At 39.5% G+C, this 19,609-nt stretch overlaps 1 protein-coding gene across 2 annotated transcripts in view; it reads right to left on the bottom strand.

Annotated features, from left to right (window-relative positions):
- The window catches only part of ildr2 (immunoglobulin-like domain containing receptor 2), a 33,764-nt gene extending 14,211 nt beyond the window's left edge, over positions 1–19,553 (bottom strand). For both annotated transcript variants that reach the window (XM_073846399.1, XM_073846400.1), the window contains exons 1-3: positions 18,779–19,553; positions 13,715–14,044; positions 11,544–11,663 (exon numbers count right to left, since the gene is read on the bottom strand). In XM_073846399.1, the coding sequence (XP_073702500.1) occupies positions 11,544–11,663; positions 13,715–14,044; positions 18,779–18,830 (502 nt within the window). In that variant the 5' untranslated portion in view covers positions 18,831–19,553. The remainder of the gene's footprint in view (positions 1–11,543; positions 11,664–13,714; positions 14,045–18,778) is intronic.
- Between the last annotated feature and the right edge of the window lie 56 nt (positions 19,554–19,609).

Raw genomic sequence — 19,609 nt, 5'->3', positions numbered from 1 at the left:
AACTTTTGAACAGGGTAATTTCTATAAATTCAACTATTATTTTCTTTTGTGGACAATATGTAAACATCTTTTTTGTGAAATATCTTTTTCAGATCAATACTAAATTAACAAAAAACATGCATTTTGTATGATCCCTGATGATGTTAAAATAATTAACATTTTGTAGATTCCTCAAGATGTATGCAAACTTTTGGCTTCAACTGTATATATAATTCCAGTCAAAAGCTCTGGACACACTTCACTGAATTTGTCTTTTTTCATGACAGTTAAATACTTGAAATTTGTTTTATAAGCAAGAGTGGATAACAATTTTGATCACTATGTATTTCCCATTCTTCCAATTTTGTTACTTCTTAGCTGTGACGGTTTTACTATTATTCTAAAATGTAAAAATATTATAAAATTATATTATTATAAAATGTATAGATGTGTCCAAACATTTGATTGGTATGTGCTTAGGGGTGTGTGTGTGTGTGTGTGTGTGTGTGTGTGTGTGTGTGTGTGTGTGTGTGTGTGTGTGTGTGTGTGTGTGTGTGTGTGTGTGTGTGTGTGTGTGTGTGTGTGTGTGTGTGTGTGTGTGTGTGTGTGTGTTTGCAGTCACTGATGGATGCCAAAAAAGGGTGAAAGGTCAGAATCTCTGGATGGGTAACTAATTTTAGGCCAGTGCTGTTTTTCTGTAGCTTTTTTTATATGTAACGTAACATTATTCGTAAGGATGACATGTAATGCAATTAGTGCCTGCAGATTATCAAAAAAAAACATTTAAAGTAAAAAGTAATTAAAATAAAAAACCTGCCAATTACAAACTTTTAGCTATATATCAACAGTTTGATGTATGTACCATTTATATTGTTTTAAATTACATAATTGTCATAATAAAATATATTTCAAATACAAAAGATGCAAACATTACTGATTGTCTAAATATTTTTGAATAATCCCAGGAACTAAAAGTAACATTGGCATATTGCTGGTTTCCAAACAGGGCTTATGCTAATGTAGATGTGTGCATTCGTTCAGTATTTATATCTGGCCTGAGCACAGATCAGGTTCACCGATGTGCACGAACGGAGAGAGTGAGAAAGAGATGATAGAGGGGGCTTCAGCGGGACAGACAGTGGAGGAATATGGGGGACTAATTAATCACACAGCCTCATTAACCATCCCGAAAGGGGGGCAAGGGTACGTCATCACCATGGAGACACTGTTGGCATTGTTTGGAATTAAAAGGTGTCCCAGAGCACTGTCCAATTACATTTCAACAAACATCTTCCCTCAGAGAGAAATGAAGGGGTGGCTTTAGATGTACAGTCTATTTTACATTGAGTGTACTTTGTCAATGACTGGCATGCTGCCAAAAATGAAGGGCATTCTCACCACCTAAACTGGCCTCAATGTTTAGCTTAAGACCTGAATTTTTTTCTGTATGCTTTGTTTGATTCCGAATGCAACAAGTGTGAAGAAGACAGAATCGTATCTGTTAAAATCAGCAAGAAATCCTATAAAATTATTCTAAATTGAACAATTCATTCATGCATGTTTATTTATTTAGTCAATTTTGACATTTTGCAATGAACTGAATAATAGACTAACGAATAAAAGATCTGTCACTACTTACATTTTCGTGGTGGCTTTGTAAACACATTCAAATTTTACAGGCCTTCACAAAATGCCACAAGTCTTTAAACTGAATGAGAGGGTGCCATAAACATAGCTGCCCACTGTCAGAACAGATTTATCCCTGAGTGACAGGAAGTGCTGAGCTGGCAGACAGGAAGAGGAATAATATCCATCTCCTCTACCCCTCTGTTACAGTCATTAAACCAGCCGTAACCTGAGAGTAAAGGGGAACTCATGAAGAGAGGTGAAGAGAGACAGGCAGAGATATATAGGGATAGCAAGCTGTGTAGACTGCAAGTTATTATCAGACTTAATGGCATAGTTCACCCAAAAATGTTTACCACTATGATTTGTTTTTTAGGATATATTGAAGAACTGTTTTTGTCCATAAAATAAAAATTGATGGGGTCCAAAACAACATTGAACTAGTGTTTTTTAGGGCTGATGCCGATACAGATTATTACAGATCAAGTAGACCGATAACCAATATTTTGAACCGATATCTGGTGTAAAAATGAAAATTTATGTCAAAATTAAGAAAAATAATGGCTGTGACAAAAAAACTTTTTTTAAACGCTTTTTTTAAATTATTTTATTGGCAAATCCATTTTGGAAAATGACCGATATGATAACCATAAAAATGCTTAATATCGCGCAGATAATCGGTCGAACCCCAATGACTTTTAGTGTGTAGCCTTACTGTATTTATTTATTTTTCAAAATTTGTGTTTAAGATGGATTTAGAATGACAGACTTTTTGGGTGAACTATCCCTTTAAGAGACAATCATTAAGGTTTTTGCATATAATTCACTGCACTGCAGTTTTCTATAACACTATTAGGCTGTCTGAGAGAAAATTAATTAAATGTAAATATGGTTTTCAGTTGACGGGGATCACCAAAACATCACATGAAACTTAAAGCAAAAGTAACTTAAATAAATAAAAGTAAAAATAAAATTATGTTTGTAAATATATCATTGTCTTAATTACAGTGTATAGCTGTACAAGTGTATTTATTGCTGCCATAAAGGAATCCACCATTTTGGTGGAATTTCATACTCACTCATCAAACTACATACTCCCACAACAGACATCTGAGGTAAAGCATGAAAAAGAAAAAAAAAAAGCATTTACCTTTATTACCTAGCATTTATTAGAAGTCAGTGGTCCTATAAAATCTGTTTTATTTTTTTCCCAAATTCTGTTTAATTTTTAAGTTTTTAATTTTCTGGATTCATTTTTTGAATCATTTTTTCTGTTTTATTAGTTAAACTAAAAAATCTTACTAAAAGCGTGTCTAATTAAGTTAAATCATGAAACACAATTACACAATTTAACAAAAAAAAGGTGTAACAAAAAATAGATTTTTAAGGCCCTATAAAATATGTTTTATTCTTCTTACAGTTTTTTTTTCTGATGGCTTAAGCACATTTTTTGTAAGTATTGGCTATTTTTGCAAAACTCTACACACAAATAAAAAAACCTTCACCAAATCAGCAAAACATTGAAGTTCTCTTGCAAAAGCTAATAAACCTTGCTTAACTCTTCAAACCTTCGTAAAAAAATGGTATTTTCGTATCAAACATTTAACACAAGCCATCACATTAATAAGCACACAATGCACCAACTACACACTGATGGTATGAATAAAAAACACATCTGGCTTTTGCTTTCTCTGTGCACAACGTAGGCTATGTCAGTTTGAGGTCATACTTTTGCCATAGTTCTGAAAAAATAGAGGGATCCAAACTTCAAGTACTGGTGTTTATTTACACACATCAAAACAAACACAAGTGTTTTTTTCCAAACAAAATACTGTAAATAATAGCCATAAATGTGTATAGTTTTGCTAGGAGTGTGTTGATCATTTGGAAATTGAGAGTAAAGCAGTGAGTTGTATTTGCAGTTCCGCAAAAAGAGTGCAGTGGATTGCACCTACAGTTTTGCAAAGTGTGTGTTACAAAATTGAAAACTGAGTGCAAAGCAGTGTTTGTGCTTTTAGTTTTGCAAACTCAGTGAGTGGTTTTGCTATAAGTATTAATAGTTTTAGATATTGTGCTATAGGAATCATAGTTAGGGTTTAAGCCATCAGAAAAAACTGTAAATTCAGTTTGTATTTTAACCACATTCCATTCATTTTCTAGATTCCATTTTAATGGTTTCGTTAAATTGTATTACAGTTTTTTCTGATGGCTTAAACCCTAACTATGATTCTTATAGCACAATTTCTAAAACTATTAATACTTATAGCAAAACCACTCACTGAGTTTGCAAAACTAAAAGCACAAACACTGCTTGTTACGGAAGCAGACCAAACAAGAGAGGTAAGTGATCAATATAACAATGTTTATTATCAGCAGAGCGTTGTGGATAAGATGACGTGCAGAACCGGGTAAGTATAACAGTCCAAGTATGATATTCGTTGACTAGAGATGAATACTGAATACAGATCCTTTTCCTTTCCAGGAACGACGGGAGGAGGACTCCGACCCACACACACACACACACACCGTTGGTGATCGACGAACAGGCTTATGGCTGACCACAGCTGACTGGAACAGAGAACAGACTTCGTACTGGAATAGACGAGACAAGAGGTAAGTTTCAACAGGTAAATAGCGAGGTAAGTATGTCTTTGAGGTTTGTGAACTCGACAGAGAAACACAATGAGTCCGCTTCGTGCAAACGAGCCCGGACACTGAGTGAGGTGTGTGGTGTGCTTATATGTGGTGCTGGTGATTGGATTCAGGTGCGTATGATTAGTAATCAGGTGACTGTGATCGTTGAGTGAGTGAGGGAGTAGAACCTGGCCAATCCGTGACATTACCCCCCTCCCCAGGGCCCGCTCCTGAGGGCCGAGGCCTCCGACGTCGTGGTGGTCTACCTCGTCCTCGAGGGGCTGGACATTCAGGATGGTTACGATGGAATTCCTCCATGAGGGCTGGATCTAGAATGTCAACTCTGGGTACCCATGACCTCTCCTCTGGCCCGTAGCCTTCCCAGTCGACGAGATATTCCAGATTACCACCACGACGTCGGGACAGAAGGATTTCTCGGACCGAGTAGATGGATCCCTCTTCCAGGACCAAGGGGGGAGGGGGTTCCTCTTCCTGACCAGGTTCTGTGGAGGGAATCACAGGTGGGTGAAAGGGTTTGAGTAATGAGACGTGAAATGTGGGGTGGATACGGTACTGTGGTGGTAATTGGAGTCTGTAGGTGACGGGGTTGACCTGTTCCACGATGGTGAAGGGGCCAACAAACCTGGGACTCAATTTCTTCGAGGGCAGGCGCAGACGGATGTCTCTTGTGGAGAGCCAGACTTTTTGCCCAGGAGTGTATGTGGGACCAGGAATCCTCTTCTTATCGGCAGTGGACTTGGTTCTGCGCACTGCCCTTTGAAGATGATGGTGAGCCTCGTCCCAGACTCTCTCGCTCTCCCGGAACCAGTAATCCACTGCGGGCACCTGTGATGGTTCGCCATTCCAGGGGAAGAGAGGTGGTTGGAAGCCGAGCACACACTGGAATGGCGTGAGTCCTGTGGTGGGTTGCCGCAGTGAATTTTGGGCGTATTCTGCCCAACCCAGGAACTGGTTCCAGGAGTCCTGGTGACCATGACAGAATGTCCGGAGGAACCGCCCCACCTCCTGGATTTTCCTCTCCGTCTGCCCGTTGGTCTCAGGGTGGTATCCAGAGGAGAGGCTAACGGTCACACCTAGGAGTTTGAGAAAAGACTTCCACACCCGTGAAATAAACTGTGGACCCCTGTCTGAGACGATGTCTTCCGGAATGCCATAGTACCTAAAGACTTTGTTGAAGAGCAGTTCGGCAGACTCTAAGGCTGTGGGAAGACCTTTCAGAGGTATCAGTCGGCAGAATTTTGAAAATCGATCAACTATAACAAAGATGCAGGTGTTACCGTCAGATGAGGGGAGATCTGTCATGAAGTCCACTCCTAGGTGTGACCAGGGGCGGTTCGGCACAGGCAAGGGATGGAGTTTCCCAGCAGGCAGATGACGTGGACTCTTGGACATTGCGCACTCCTTACATCCTTGGACATACCTCCTCACATCCCTTGCCATGTGCGGCCACCAGAAGCGGTCCGTCAGCAGCGAGAGAGTGTTGTTGGCCCCTGGATGCCCAGTGCCCAGAGAGGTATGTGTTGAATGGATCAGATCTACCCGCTGGGTCCTAGGGATGAATCTGCGACCAGGTGGACAGCCCGGCGGAGATCTGGGTTCCGGAGTGGCGACAGCTGGCGGGTTGGTCCATTCAATGGGTTGAACGATGATGTTTTCGGGGATTATGGTCGTGGGTGTGTCAGGCAAGTCGTGAGAATCATGGATGCGAGACAGAGCATCAGCTCGGGTATTCTTGGATCCTGGCCGGTAGGTTATGGTGAAGTTGAATCGTGAAAAGAACAGGGACCATCTTGCCTGACGGGGACAGAGCCGTTTGGCGTCTCGGAGGTACTGTAGGTTCTTGTGATCTGTTATCACCTGGAACGTGTGGTTGGATCCCTCTAACCAATGTCGCCACTCCTCCAGAGCGAGCTTGATGGCAAGAAGCTCGCGGTTGCCGATGTCATAGTTCCTCTCCGCAGGGCTGAGCTTCCGGGAATAGTAGGCACAGGGATGAAGCAATGGAGGAGTACCGTGATACTGTGACAGAATCCCTCCCACGCCGGTAGTAGAAGCGTCTACCTCTACCACGAAAGGGAGATCAGGGTCAGGATGGGTTAGAAGAGGTGCCTGTGTAAATGCTTCCTTGAGGTTATGGAAGGCTGCGGCCGAGTCAGGGTTCCAGAGTAGGGTTCGTGGTTTTCCTTTGAGTAGACTGGTAAGCGGAGCGGTGATGATGCTGTAGTTCTTGATAAACCGGCGGTAGAAATTGGCGAAACCTAAGAATCGTTGAAGCTCTTTGATAGTGGTGGGTTCTGGCCAGGACACAACTGCAGATACCTTCCTCTCGTCCATACGGACCCCCTTCTGGTCGATGACGTATCCAAGGAAGTGCACTGCTGGTAGGTGAAATGAACATTTCTCCGCCTTGAGATATAGGTGATGATCCCGTAATCTTTGAAGGACCTCCGCAACGTGGAGGCGATGTTCGGCCTCACTCCGGGAGTAAATCAGGATATCGTCTATGTAGACAACGACAAAGTGGTGCAGAAACTCCCGGAGTACCTCGTGAATGAAGTTCTGAAATACGGAGGGGGCGTTGACCAAACCATAGGGCATGACCAAATACTCGTAGTGGCCAGTAGGGGTCACGAAGGCAGTCTTCCACTCGTCCCCCTCACGTATCCTCACGAGGTTGTACGCGCTGCGGAGGTCCAACTTCGTAAACACCCTGGCAGTGCGTAGTTGTTCGAGGGCCGCAGGGACGAGAGGAAGGGGATACCGGAACTTGATGGTGCCTTGATTGAGTATACGGTAATCGATGCATGGCCGCAGCCCTCCATCCTTCTTTGCCACGAAGAAAAAACTGGATGCTGCGGGTGATGTTGATGGTCGGATGTAACCCTGATCGAGAGCCTCCTGTATGTACTCCTCCATTGCCTTGGTCTCCGGAAGCGACAGCGGGTAGATCTTACCTCTGGGCATTGGAGCATCCGGAACTAGGTCAATGGCACAGTCCCATGGCCGATGTGGAGGTAGCTGGGAAGCTCTCTTGGGGCAGAAGACGTCTTGAAACGACGAGTAAATGGCAGGAATCTGGACTGACTGCTTCTCAACAGGACTTTCGACGGAGGTGACGTTGACAGGTAGTATCTTGTGTCTAGGACGTGGAAGATCTGGAAAACATTGGTTGGTACATTCTTTTCCCCATTTTATCACCTCTCCTGTGCCCCAAGAGAGGATGGGATCATGCTTCACCAGCCACGGGCGCCCCAAGATGATGTCCATAGTAGCTCCCTCCAGAACCAGAAACTGAATCTCCTCACGGTGCAAAACTCCAATCTGTAGGATGATGGGTTCACTTTTCCGGTGAATACGGGTCCGTGAGTTTATCCGGTTAGTTATCGGTTGAATCTGGTAGATGGTGGTTGATGCTTGGGTGCGTAGCTGGAGCTGGCGACAGAGGGTGTTGGAGATGAAGTTTCCCGCTGACCCGGAGTCGATGAGGGCTGCGACTGTAACACAGGAAGTGTGGGTGGTTAACTGAACATTGGTAGTCAGAGGATGCATGTTATCCAATTCAGAACGTATTACACTCACCAAAGATCGTATAGGACGCATAGGACAGTTGAGTCGTACGTGTCCCGCAGCCCCACAGTACATGCAAAGACCCCGGGTCAGTCTTCTCTGTCGCTCAGCTGCAGAGATTTTCCCTGATTCCAGGATCATTGGTTCTGGTTCTGGAGGGCTGGCGGATGTAACTGGTCGGAGGAGTGCAGTAGTGACGGACTGGTCTTGGTAGGATCTTAGACGATCTGAACAACGAAGTGACTGCTGAATGAACTTCTCCAATCCCATGGAGTCGTCCAAAGCAGCTAACTGCATCCGGAGATTGGGTTCTAGGCCGAGCCGGTACGTGGTCAGTAACGATCGCTCATTCCATCCGCTGGCAGCGGCCAAAGTTCGGAAACGCAGGGAGTAATCTTGTGTCGTCATACTTCCCTGCTTAAGATGATACAATTGCTCTCCTGCGGATACTTCTGCATCAGAACGTCCGAAAACCTCTTTAAAATGAGCGACGAAAGCCTGGATCGAATGGGTTGCCGGCCCGGCCTGCTGATATAACGTGTCCGCCCATTTGAGAGCTGGTCCGGTAAGCAGAGACGTGATGAAGGCTATTTTCGAAGAATCTGTGGGATAGAGAGCAGGTTGCATTGTGAATATCAATGAACATTGTAACAGGAATCCGCTGCACTCCTCCGCCCCGCCAGAGTAGGGCGCTGGTCGGGCCATGGGACTGGAAGGGACGTTTACGGGAGCCGAAGAAGTGCTGGGTGCCGGTGGTGCGGTGGGATGAGCTGAAGTTGGTGTGGTGGCATGACTAGCCAACAAAACCTTCCTGAGCGAGTCCACCAGCTCTTGAAACGGGTCCCGATTGCTCATGCTGATACTGTGTTGGTCCGGGCTAACTGTTACGGAAGCAGACCAAACAAGAGAGGTAAGTGATCAATATAACAATGTTTATTATCAGCAGAGCGTTGTGGATAAGATGACGTGCAGAACCGGGTAAGTATAACAGTCCAAGTATGATATTCGTTGACTAGAGATGAATACTGAATACAGATCCTTTTCCTTTCCAGGAACGACGGGAGGAGGACTCCGACCCACACACACACACACACACCGTTGGTGATCGACGAACAGGCTTATGGCTGACCACAGCTGACTGGAACAGAGAACAGACTTCGTACTGGAATAGACGAGACAAGAGGTAAGTTTCAACAGGTAAATAGCGAGGTAAGTATGTCTTTGAGGTTTGTGAACTCGACAGAGAAACACAATGAGTCCGCTTCGTGCAAACGAGCCCGGACACTGAGTGAGGTGTGTGGTGTGCTTATATGTGGTGCTGGTGATTGGATTCAGGTGCGTATGATTAGTAATCAGGTGACTGTGATCGTTGAGTGAGTGAGGGAGTAGAACCTGGCCAATCCGTGACACTGCTTTGCACTCAGTTTTCAATTTTGTAACACACACTTTGCAAAACTGTAGGTGCAACCCACTGCACTCTTTTTGCAGAACTGTAAATACAACTCACTGCTTTACTCTCAATTTCCAAATGATCAACACACTCCTAGCAAAACTATACACATTTATGGCTATTATTTACAGTATTTTGTTTGGAAAAAAAAAAACACTTGTGTTTGTTTTGATGTGTGTAAATAAACACCAGTACTTGAAGTTTGGATCCCTCTATTTTTTCAGAACTATGACAAAAGTATGACCTCAAACTGACATAGCCTACCTTGTGCACAGAGAAAGCAAAAGCCAGGTGTGTTTTTTATTCATACCATCAGTGTGTAGTTGGTGCATTGTGTGCTTATTAATGTGATGGCTTGTGTTAACTGTTTCATACGAAAATACCATTTTTATGAAGGTTTGAAGAGTTAAGCAAGGTTTATTAGCTTTTGCAAGACTGTTTTGCTGATTTGGTGAAGGGTTTTCTTATTTGTGTGTAGAGTTTTGCAAAAATAGCCAATAGTTACAAAAAATGTACTTAAGCCATCAGAAAAAACTGTAATCAAAAGCATGTCTAATAATTGATTTGGTAAATAATTCATTACTATTTTATTTGTTTTTTCAGAAATACTGTGTTGTGTATTTACATTTTTTTTTGGTAAATACATTCTGTTAAATATTCCTTAATAATTTTATTAGTAGTAGTATTAGTATCATTACATTAAGTAATGTAGTCTTGTTTCTACAGTTTCTTCAAATTAAACTGAACTTTTATATTGACGGGTTGCTGTAAAGACCTTTAAGTTTCTGTTTGTATTTCATATGATCATACTTTCCTCAAATGAAATGATAAAATGCTCAAGCAGTTCTAAAGATTATGTTTGTGTTCACGTGCTCATATATCGAGGGTGGCAAAGGCTGAAAACACTGTGACCATCACATGCTTCAGTATGTGTGTAGTAAAAAAAATCTATTATTTAAATATTTAATATTTAAAATTTACAGACACTAGTCTATATTGTGCTCTGATTTAAGTGTACTCACCTACTTTGGCCAAAATTATCAAAGACCAAAATTTGGCAAATTCCGTGACATTCCAATTAAATTCTATTTTTATGACTGGATTTCATGATTCCGTCCACATTTTCTGCATCACAGAAATCATAGGGCCCTAAATAATAACTTTTTCCATAGTCATTTGTTGTCTTTGTTGTCTATTTTAAAGACTTAAGTGTCATTTGATGTCTGATTTTACAATACATTTTTATTAATTTTACTGAATTCTGAATATATTTCTTTTTTTTTTTAAAAATAACTGTTAAATACTACTCATTTTAACAGAGCAACTCCTTATCTTAAGTAATAATAGTGTTGCTTTCCTAGGCATCCACAACTAACAATCAAGAGCTAAACTGTAAGTAAAACATGACTACACAGCAAGTTGCATGAAACAGGGAGTGTCTGGTTCAAAGTCTTATAACCATCAAATACTCCAGATTATACTCTCCACTTCATAAACCAATTAAATCTTGATTACTCATAGGGCAGGAGTGACTTCCTCCACTTCTTAGTGTCTACATAACACTATCGTTGATCCGCCAGTGTAAGCTCTAACCCTCTCATGTTTTTTTTTCTCTTCACCGCACAGGACTGTTCTGGAGGCCCTGGCGTCCCTTGGCCCCTGAAACCCCCTTCGTTTCCAAGGAAACGGCTTAAGAAGTGGCTTATATTGCTCACGTCAATAACGGTCAGTTATTTACTCTTTGTCTGGCATGAGGCATCTGACTTTGCTTTGTCCAGCTGACACAGAAATAACTTATGCTGTAAGGGTCAGTCCCACAGCACCAAACAAATTGTTTCTCTCCGCAGTGATCCTGTCCAGGACATGTAAAATATGTGCGGTTCTCCTGATCTGCCGGGGCACAGATGAACAATAGCGTCTCTTATTAAGGATCTGAGCCCTGTCGAGAGGCATGCGCCGTTTGGTTGTCGTCATGGCAGCCCTTGTAAGTGCACTCAGGAATTCAGACAGGGATTGGCATTAACAATCATTTAGACACAGTAACCAAACATGCATACACAAAAGTAAACATTTTTAGAGAGCAAGGTCCATTTCTTTATAAGAAACTCTATAAATAACCACAAATATTGAGAGTCCCTAAAGAGCAGCATTCACTGACAGTTTTTCAAGCAGTTCAAACTTTCCAAAAACCATGTTATACAGACATCAACTAACTTTTCTGTAGTGTTGATTCAGTTTTTGAGAAGCATGCACTTATGAGACTCACCCTGCACAAGTAGCTCCACATGGCCTTCATTTTTCCCTTCCACATCATCAGAAATGATCACCCTACAGAAATACACACCGCTGTCGCCCCACTGCAGCTGTCCAATGCGAAGATCTGCTTCTGAAAAGGCCAAAAAATATAATGATTATAACCCAAGTTGTTTACTTGAAGAGGAGTAAATGTTTCATTTTAATGCCAAGTTCTGTCATGAAACTCTAGATGGTGCAGTAGTGTTAAACTACGTGCCAAAAGCTGATTGGTTCATGTTGCATAAGCAGCCAATGAGCTTTCTGCTTTACATTTAAATGACTGGTTAACATTAACCACTCTAAAACCCTCCACCTTCCCCAGCTCCACCTGTATAGATCTGCTACAGGTTATATTCATATCCATTACCACGCTAAAATCTTTTTTTGGTTTATACTTTAACATAAACACAGATCTGTCAGTTGCACACTTTGTTTAGTCTGGTTTATAAGTTATTTTACATTTTTAATCAGTAGGTACAACACATAAATTAACCTCATTATCTGTCTGTAATATTTTGTCAGAACAAACGTAGTCTTTGTTGGAGAGGTGACTGGAGGAGGGAGAGCTTTGATGGCTAAAGTCAGAGGAGAGGGTGTTTGTGTTTGATAAGGAAAGCCGTGGGGGTGTTTTGTGAGACCTTTATGAGGTCCAGCCCCCTGACCATTGTGCGACCTAAAAAAAACAGTCCTATTTCAGGAACAGGAAAACACAGCACAATTGGCTGGGTTTCCTAAGGGGGAGATGGATTACGCACAATATTGCAGATCTGAGAGTAGAGGAGGCTCGAAATTGTATAATATAACAAGATGATTTTATTACACAGTGGCCCCAAGAAGTATTTGGACTATTAAGCTACAGTTAAAAGTCATTTTATAAATGTCATTGCATTAAAAAGAAATATTAAACAAGTATCATCTGCAAAAAAAATATGCTGGAGCTTTTCTCAGAACTGATGTCATTTTTCTTAGTCATTTTGCTTGGTCAATTACTTTTAACCAACTGAATCCCAGTGTTTGTAGTTGTATGAAGTCAGATTACTTCAAGTTCACACAGGTGCGCTAGCAGAGTAACCAAAGGTATATATTTATTAACAGGTATATATATGAACCTGGACCACAAAACCATTCTTAAGTAGCACAAGTATATTTGTAGCAATAGCCAAAAATACATTGTCTAGGTCAAACTATACATATATAATCAATTTTTCTTTTATTCCCAAAATCATTAGAATATTAAGTAGAGATCATGTTCCATGAAGATATTTTGTAAATTTCCTACTGTAAATATATAAAAACGTAATTTTTGATTAGTAATATGCATTGCTAAATTTAAAGGTGATTTTCTCAATATTTAGATTTTCAAATAGTTGTATTGTCATATCCTAACAAACTGTACATCAATGCAAATCTTATTTATTATATGATGTATAAATCCTAATTTTGAAAAATTGACACTTATGACTGATTTTGTGGTCTAGGGTCACATATATTTAAAATATGTTACATTCTGTGATGAGAAAAATGCAGATCTGGTAGGCATAATTCTGATTGGTACTGTAATTTTGACACCCAAAATGTGTCCAAATATCTACAGTATATTGCTTGAGCTGTCTTTTTAAAATAAATTCCACTTAGTTTGGTATTTTTTTCCTACTGCAATGAAATTTATATATATTTAAGTGTAGCTTATATTTTGGACAATATTGCTTCATACATTTCTCTAATCTTGATGTTATTAAATTGACTATTAGGCTGCCAACTTGTTGACCTTTTTACAGTTTTGTGTTTGAGACTAACCTGTTGAATTGACTAGTTAATAAATGACCTGGAAGTTCCCCTTCTGAGTCATTAAAGGAGAAGTTCACTTCCAGAATGAAGATTTCCTGATAATTTACTCCCCTCCATGTCATCCAAGATGTTCCTTTCTTCAGTCACAAAGAAATTAAGTTTTTTAAGCAAAACATTACAGGAATTTTCTCCATATAATGTACTTCAATGGTGGGCAACGGGTTGAAGTTCCAATTTGCAGTTTCAATGAAACTCCTGGAATGTTTATCTCAAAAACTTTTAATTGACTGAACTTGACCTCCAATTAAGCTAAACCTCTTCCAAAACAGGTATAAATAAGTAGAGACACATTACTGTTAATGATGGAGATGTCTCGTCCTTTGTAGTGCTCTGCTAAGGTCGTGGAAGATCCCTGTGCTGAGGCCACTATGCGGACTGTGCGGCTTTCGTCAGAGCAGTCCAGATGAGACGAGGCTCCCAGATCAGATACGTGGACTCCCAGGGACTCAGGAAATGTGAAAGAATCCCTAGTACGGTCTGTACAGTAGGACTTGTACAACCACTGCACCACGGCGACTTGAGAGGAGCGGGTGTTGTAATGACACGGAAGAACGATGGAGGAGAACAGCATAGCAAACTTCTTCTCATCTTTCACAGTCACCTCTACACCATTACCACTTTGCACTGTGCCACAAAAGAGAAAAAGAGATTTGGTGAGAAAAAAATGCACTAAACATTGCTAAATAACAGTAAAACAGTTACATTTAAAGGAACAGTTCACCCAAAAATGGAAATTCTGTCAATAATTATTAACCCTCATGTCGTTCTAAGACCTTCATTCATCTTCAGAACACAAATTAAGATATCTTTTATGAAATCCAAGCTCTTTCTGGCCCTGCATAGACAGCAAGGGTCCTACCACATTCAAGGTCTAAAAAGGTACCAAAAACATGTGACATCAGTGGTTCAACCGTAATTTTATGAGGCTACGAGAATACGTTTTGTGTGCAAAAAAACAAAATTTCAACTTCAGGGGTCAGAAAGCTTTCAGATTTGATCAAAAATATTAATTTGCATTCTGAAGATGAGTGAAGGTCTTATGGGTTTGGAACAACATGAGGGTAAATAATTAATGACAGAATTTTCATTCTTGGGTAAACTATCCCTTTTAAGGGTGGAATATACTACACAACGTTTCCCCCAATTTGCAGTATGTAGAAGTTGACTAGCTGACGAAGGTCAGAGCCAGCCTGCAGATTACACAGAAAATTGTGAGTATGATATGCACAGACTTCAGTTTATTAGCTTCAGACTATCATTCCATCCAGCTGGAGGATATCACATATTGTTTTCATTTGTCACAGGTGTCCTGGTAACAAGGCACATGTTTCTGCATGTTTGGAACGGTTTGAAAAAGTCTTTAATTCTCAGTCATTTAGTGTATGATAGCTAGTTTATCTCTGTAATCATTTATAAGGTCAGCAAGTGTTCTATACCTAGCAATTTAAAATCTCTTAAAGGCATGTAGTGTTTTCAAGCCGTTATGTACGTAGAGGACCAGATGGGAAGCTGAGACATGCACAATTTGCAAACGCTATATTTGTATTGCAAATTCATAATGGTTTTTATAGAACCGTTAAAACAAAACAAAAAAACAATTGGCAACCCTGTTAAAAAATGTTTGAGACATCTAAATATAGTGTCGAACACTGTTTTGTGTGATGTTGTTATTTTCCAGCAAATAAATATAAAAAGTATAGACAAAATTATGCCAGAACTATGCAAATGTTAGTTTTTAGCTACTGATAAACTTGTATTTGTTTGGTGATAACTTGGGTAACAGAACTAAAGGTTGAGCTTAATGAAAATAAGCAGACACTACAATTTATGTCAAACATTGAGATACTTTTCATTATTAGTGTTAATTCATTCACTCATTAAAATGATTTACAGTTTAGGTCAAAAGTTTACATATACCTTGCAGAATTTGCTAAATGTTTTTTAAAATATTTTACCAAAATAAGAGGTATCCTACAAAATGTATTTTTTAATTAGTATTGACCTGAATAAGATATTTCACATAAACGATGTTTACAGACCCCGTTCAAAAGTTTACATACGCTTGATTCTTAATATTGTGTTGTTACCTGAATGATCCGCAGTTGTGTTTTTTTGTTTAGTGATAGTTGTTCATGAGTCTCTTGTTTGCCCTAAACTGCCCGCTGTTCTTCAGAAAAATCCTTCAGGAAATGTATGATTTTGAGATCCATATTTTCACACTGAAAACAACTGAGGGACTCATATGCAACTATTACAGAGGGTTCAAATGCTCACTGGTGCTTCAAAAGGAAACACAATGCGTTAAGAGTCAGGGGGTGAAAACTTTTTGAATTTGAAGATCATGGTAAATCATTGTGAAAAGATGGATCTGAAAATCATACAGTAATTGTTGGAAAGGGTTCATATACACATAAATGCTGAAAATAACTTATTCAGGTCAGTACTAAATAAAAAACAACACGCATTTTGTATGATCCCTCTTATTTTGTTAAAATAAATGATGTTTTATTAACAAGGTTCGGGAGGAGCACGATCAGATAATCAATCCATTCGGCACAGGTGCAACTCGTTTAACCAATCATTGAATTAGCGCATCATCTATATATTGCCAGCCGTCTTACCTCCATCCAGCGACAGTTTCTTGGCATCCCTCCTCCACCCCTACTCCCCACTTCTAATCTGTTTCTATCCTAAACTAGCAGGGGGAGTTCTCTGGGTCCAGCCTGTATTCCGGGCCCGGAACCCTTCCCCAGGACAGCACGCCAAAATATGCTTATTACTCGCTCAAGCAGATTAGATGTAAGGGCGAACTCGTGAATTAACATTTAGCAGATTCTGCAAGGTGTATGTAAACTTTTGACCTCAACTGTACTTGGCTACCTCTACTGCTGTAGATGCACAGTAATGTTATTCCTTTAGTTTCACAATTATAATTATGTGTATGTTTTTTAGACCATTACAATTATCTGATTGTTATAAAAAAAATTAATGGAAAATCATTTCAACAGGATATGTCAAAATTAAGATTTTTTTTTTTTTCAGTTGTTGGATACAGTTAGAATTGTGAAATCACTATAATAAATGGCTGATGTTGGGTGTGTTTAAAACAAGCTATTTTTTGTTGTTGGTTCATTTTGTGGTAACATAATACACTTTCAGAAAAACTGGGCAGTACCCTAAGGTACAAAAGATAAAAGATATATTTCTGACTGGGCTGAGACTTGGATTTAGCGAGTTTGAAATAAAAGTATTTGATGGATGTATATTATGTGTCAAAAGCATTCACTTAGTATCATCTCATTTTTGACCTAAGTGGCTTTTAGAGGGTTTTGCATCTGAACTCTTTATTTGTACTTTATTTAAAGGTACATATTAGTCTTCTATTAGGGTTATTTGTGCCTCTAATGCTTAAGAATTGAGACTAAAAGAATCATTTTCATAGAATATAGTGGCACAGCTAACACATCTATGAGCAAAGAGAGTAATGCAAATTCCGAGATACAGTGAGCTTTCAGCTGCAACTGTAATGACTACTGACCTGTTCATGATTAGTATTATGATGTTGAGTCTAATGGTACGTTTCATAGTTTCAGAGACCATGTGTTCATTACCAAAAGCCCTTTCTCAGTCTACGCCAAAAGATTTTGCTTTTCGAGAATGCTTAATCAAACCATTCCAAAGGGAATTCACTTTATCAGTTAGAGATTACAAGGTGAGATGACCTGAAAACAAATGCCTAAAAACATCTGGATCCAGTCAGTCAGCATTTGAGTGTGTGTGTGTGTGTGTGTGTGTTTCTAAGCATGAAAGAGTGTGTTTGTCCAGCCGTGTGTGGGAGATTATGGAACAGAAAGCTGGACAAAATCAGAGAAGCGCCTGAGAGGATGATCTGCTGGTGTGAAAACACAGAGAAAGAAAGAAGTGTGAGTAAAGAAAGTTAAATTCCACGCTATGCGGGGGGTGCAGAAAGGCGGGGGCTGTCATTTTTTGGAGAGACGTCACCGTTTCCAACTGTTTGATTGGGGTGGGGTGGTGAAACCGAAATATTCTGAGAAAACTCTTACAAAAGACCAAGCTGAGTACAAGTAGGGAGGAGGTCTCTCCCACAAACACAGAGATAGACTAATTCTCGTCAAAGGGTGGAGCACATTGCATAAAAATATACAACAGCCAGTCACCACAGATGTCTGGATGAGATCTTCACTCATTCATTGTTGCCTTAGAGGAAATGGAGCAACTTCCTGAGGATTTTCCAACTGTACTTTAGGATGATCGTGTTGCTGAGAGGAATGTAGGCGAGAATTTTGGATTACGTTGGGGTCCTCCTTTTGTCCTCTCTGTTGCCTGTTTGACTCATTGTTTGGCATTATGGTGAACCCCCACCCACTAAGACTCCTCTGTGCAGGAGGGGGATGTTGAGGTCCCACCAATAAGATACACTCATTGATTCGGTCAACCATGAACACCCAATAAGGTTAAAGAGATTTAAACCAAGCCGTTAGTAGCAGACAACTTTACTTGATTATATGTGTTAATGAATTGCTGATGCTGACTAAACTATTACAGGAAGGCATATTCTTGACATAGTATTGAAAATAGTATTAGAACTTAGAAAATATAACTTTCCCCTACATTATTTATGCTGTAAATTCACACTTTATCTCTACTGAGAGAGATTTTTAAAGTATAGTTTTAAGTTCACATGGTTGTGAACTTAAAACTTTAAGCTGACATGCTCATAAAACAGCCATAATATATTGTATTGTCTTGCATCCACCCTTCAAGAACTGATACAATGCAGCTGCACTCCCTGACACACATTCCAGCCGCACTTCCCACAATTCTCTCCCACAATAACAACTTTGGGATGTTAAATAGTTATTTGTCTATGCCGTATAATTAAAGAAGGCTAGTAAATTCCTGAGTTGTCAAATCCCTTTTATACATTACACATATGCAGATATTTTATAGTGATCAGTAATAAAGATTAATAAATTATGTTTAAAAGAAATACATATGGAATTAAATCAAATCAGAGTAATATATTTTTTATTTTAGTTATTTTAGTTTAAGTTTAAACTCGTCAAAAGTTTGAATGTAAGAGACTCATTTATCAATAAAAAGTGTAAAATGATTATTGCATTTGATTTAAAATAAATCAATAAATAAAATGTGTACGTTTAAATGCATTGCCAGGTGTACATGAAAATGAATTATAGTAAAAACCGTCACAAGGACCCGTGATCAATCTAAAAATAAAGCCGGGCTCAAGGTTTTCTAAGCTTTCAACCTGTTGCTTTAGTTCAGTTTTCTGTATTTCTATATCGCGGTCAAATAGAAAACACATTAATAACTCACGTGAAAATATGAATAGTATAAATAGAATCCAAAATCCGTGTAACAAAACCATGATCCAGTTTAGTGCGGTTTAGTTTACAGGTATGTAGTCCATCTTCTCTCGGACTGTTATTCGCTTCATCTCAGTCTGCAGCGCTGGTGGGAATGAGCGGACTGTACCACTTTACTAAAGGGGGGAAGCAACTGTGAAAATTAAAAACTAAAAACTAATATCAGCTGTTGCTGAGTTGAAAATAAACGCTGAGTTAAATTTTTGTACTCAATCAAACGGATGTCACAGAAATATGAGAAACTACTTGTTATATCAGGTACTGACACAGTCTCCCAATCTTCTAAGTGGATGCGTCTGTCAGACGCTGCAAAATATTGCATTAAACATAAAGAAAACAAAAGGTAAGTGAGATTTTAAACCATCATTTTGTGTTCATTATGTTTTATGTCTTTGCTGTTGTTCCAAAGACACATTTTATTGGGGAAAAAATGAATGAAACATGGTTGGTTTACTTTTAATTAATTAATTAAAAGTAAACCAACTTTTAATTAATTAGTCACTTTGTGTAGCATTGGTCTGATAATTGGTCTACCTCATAAGACTCTTGTCTGTTACAAGGCTGCTCTCTATCACTATACTTACAAGCTCTGTTTGCACTATATGTCTGCATTTGCACTACTCTGTCTGGTTTGCACTCTCTGCCATGTGCCCTTACTTGTATATTGAATTTGTTTGTTTTTTATATTATATGTATAACTGTATTTTTTATTCGTATTTTTAAAATTCGACTTTTTGTATTTAATGTTATCTTTTATCCACCAAGGGTCTGAGAGTAACGC

This window comes from Garra rufa, chromosome 8, assembly GCF_049309525.1.
Source record: "Garra rufa chromosome 8, GarRuf1.0, whole genome shotgun sequence".
NCBI lineage: Eukaryota > Metazoa > Chordata > Actinopteri > Cypriniformes > Cyprinidae > Garra > Garra rufa.
Note: the sequence above shows the minus strand (reverse complement) of the source record. Positions and strands in the feature narration are given on the sequence as shown.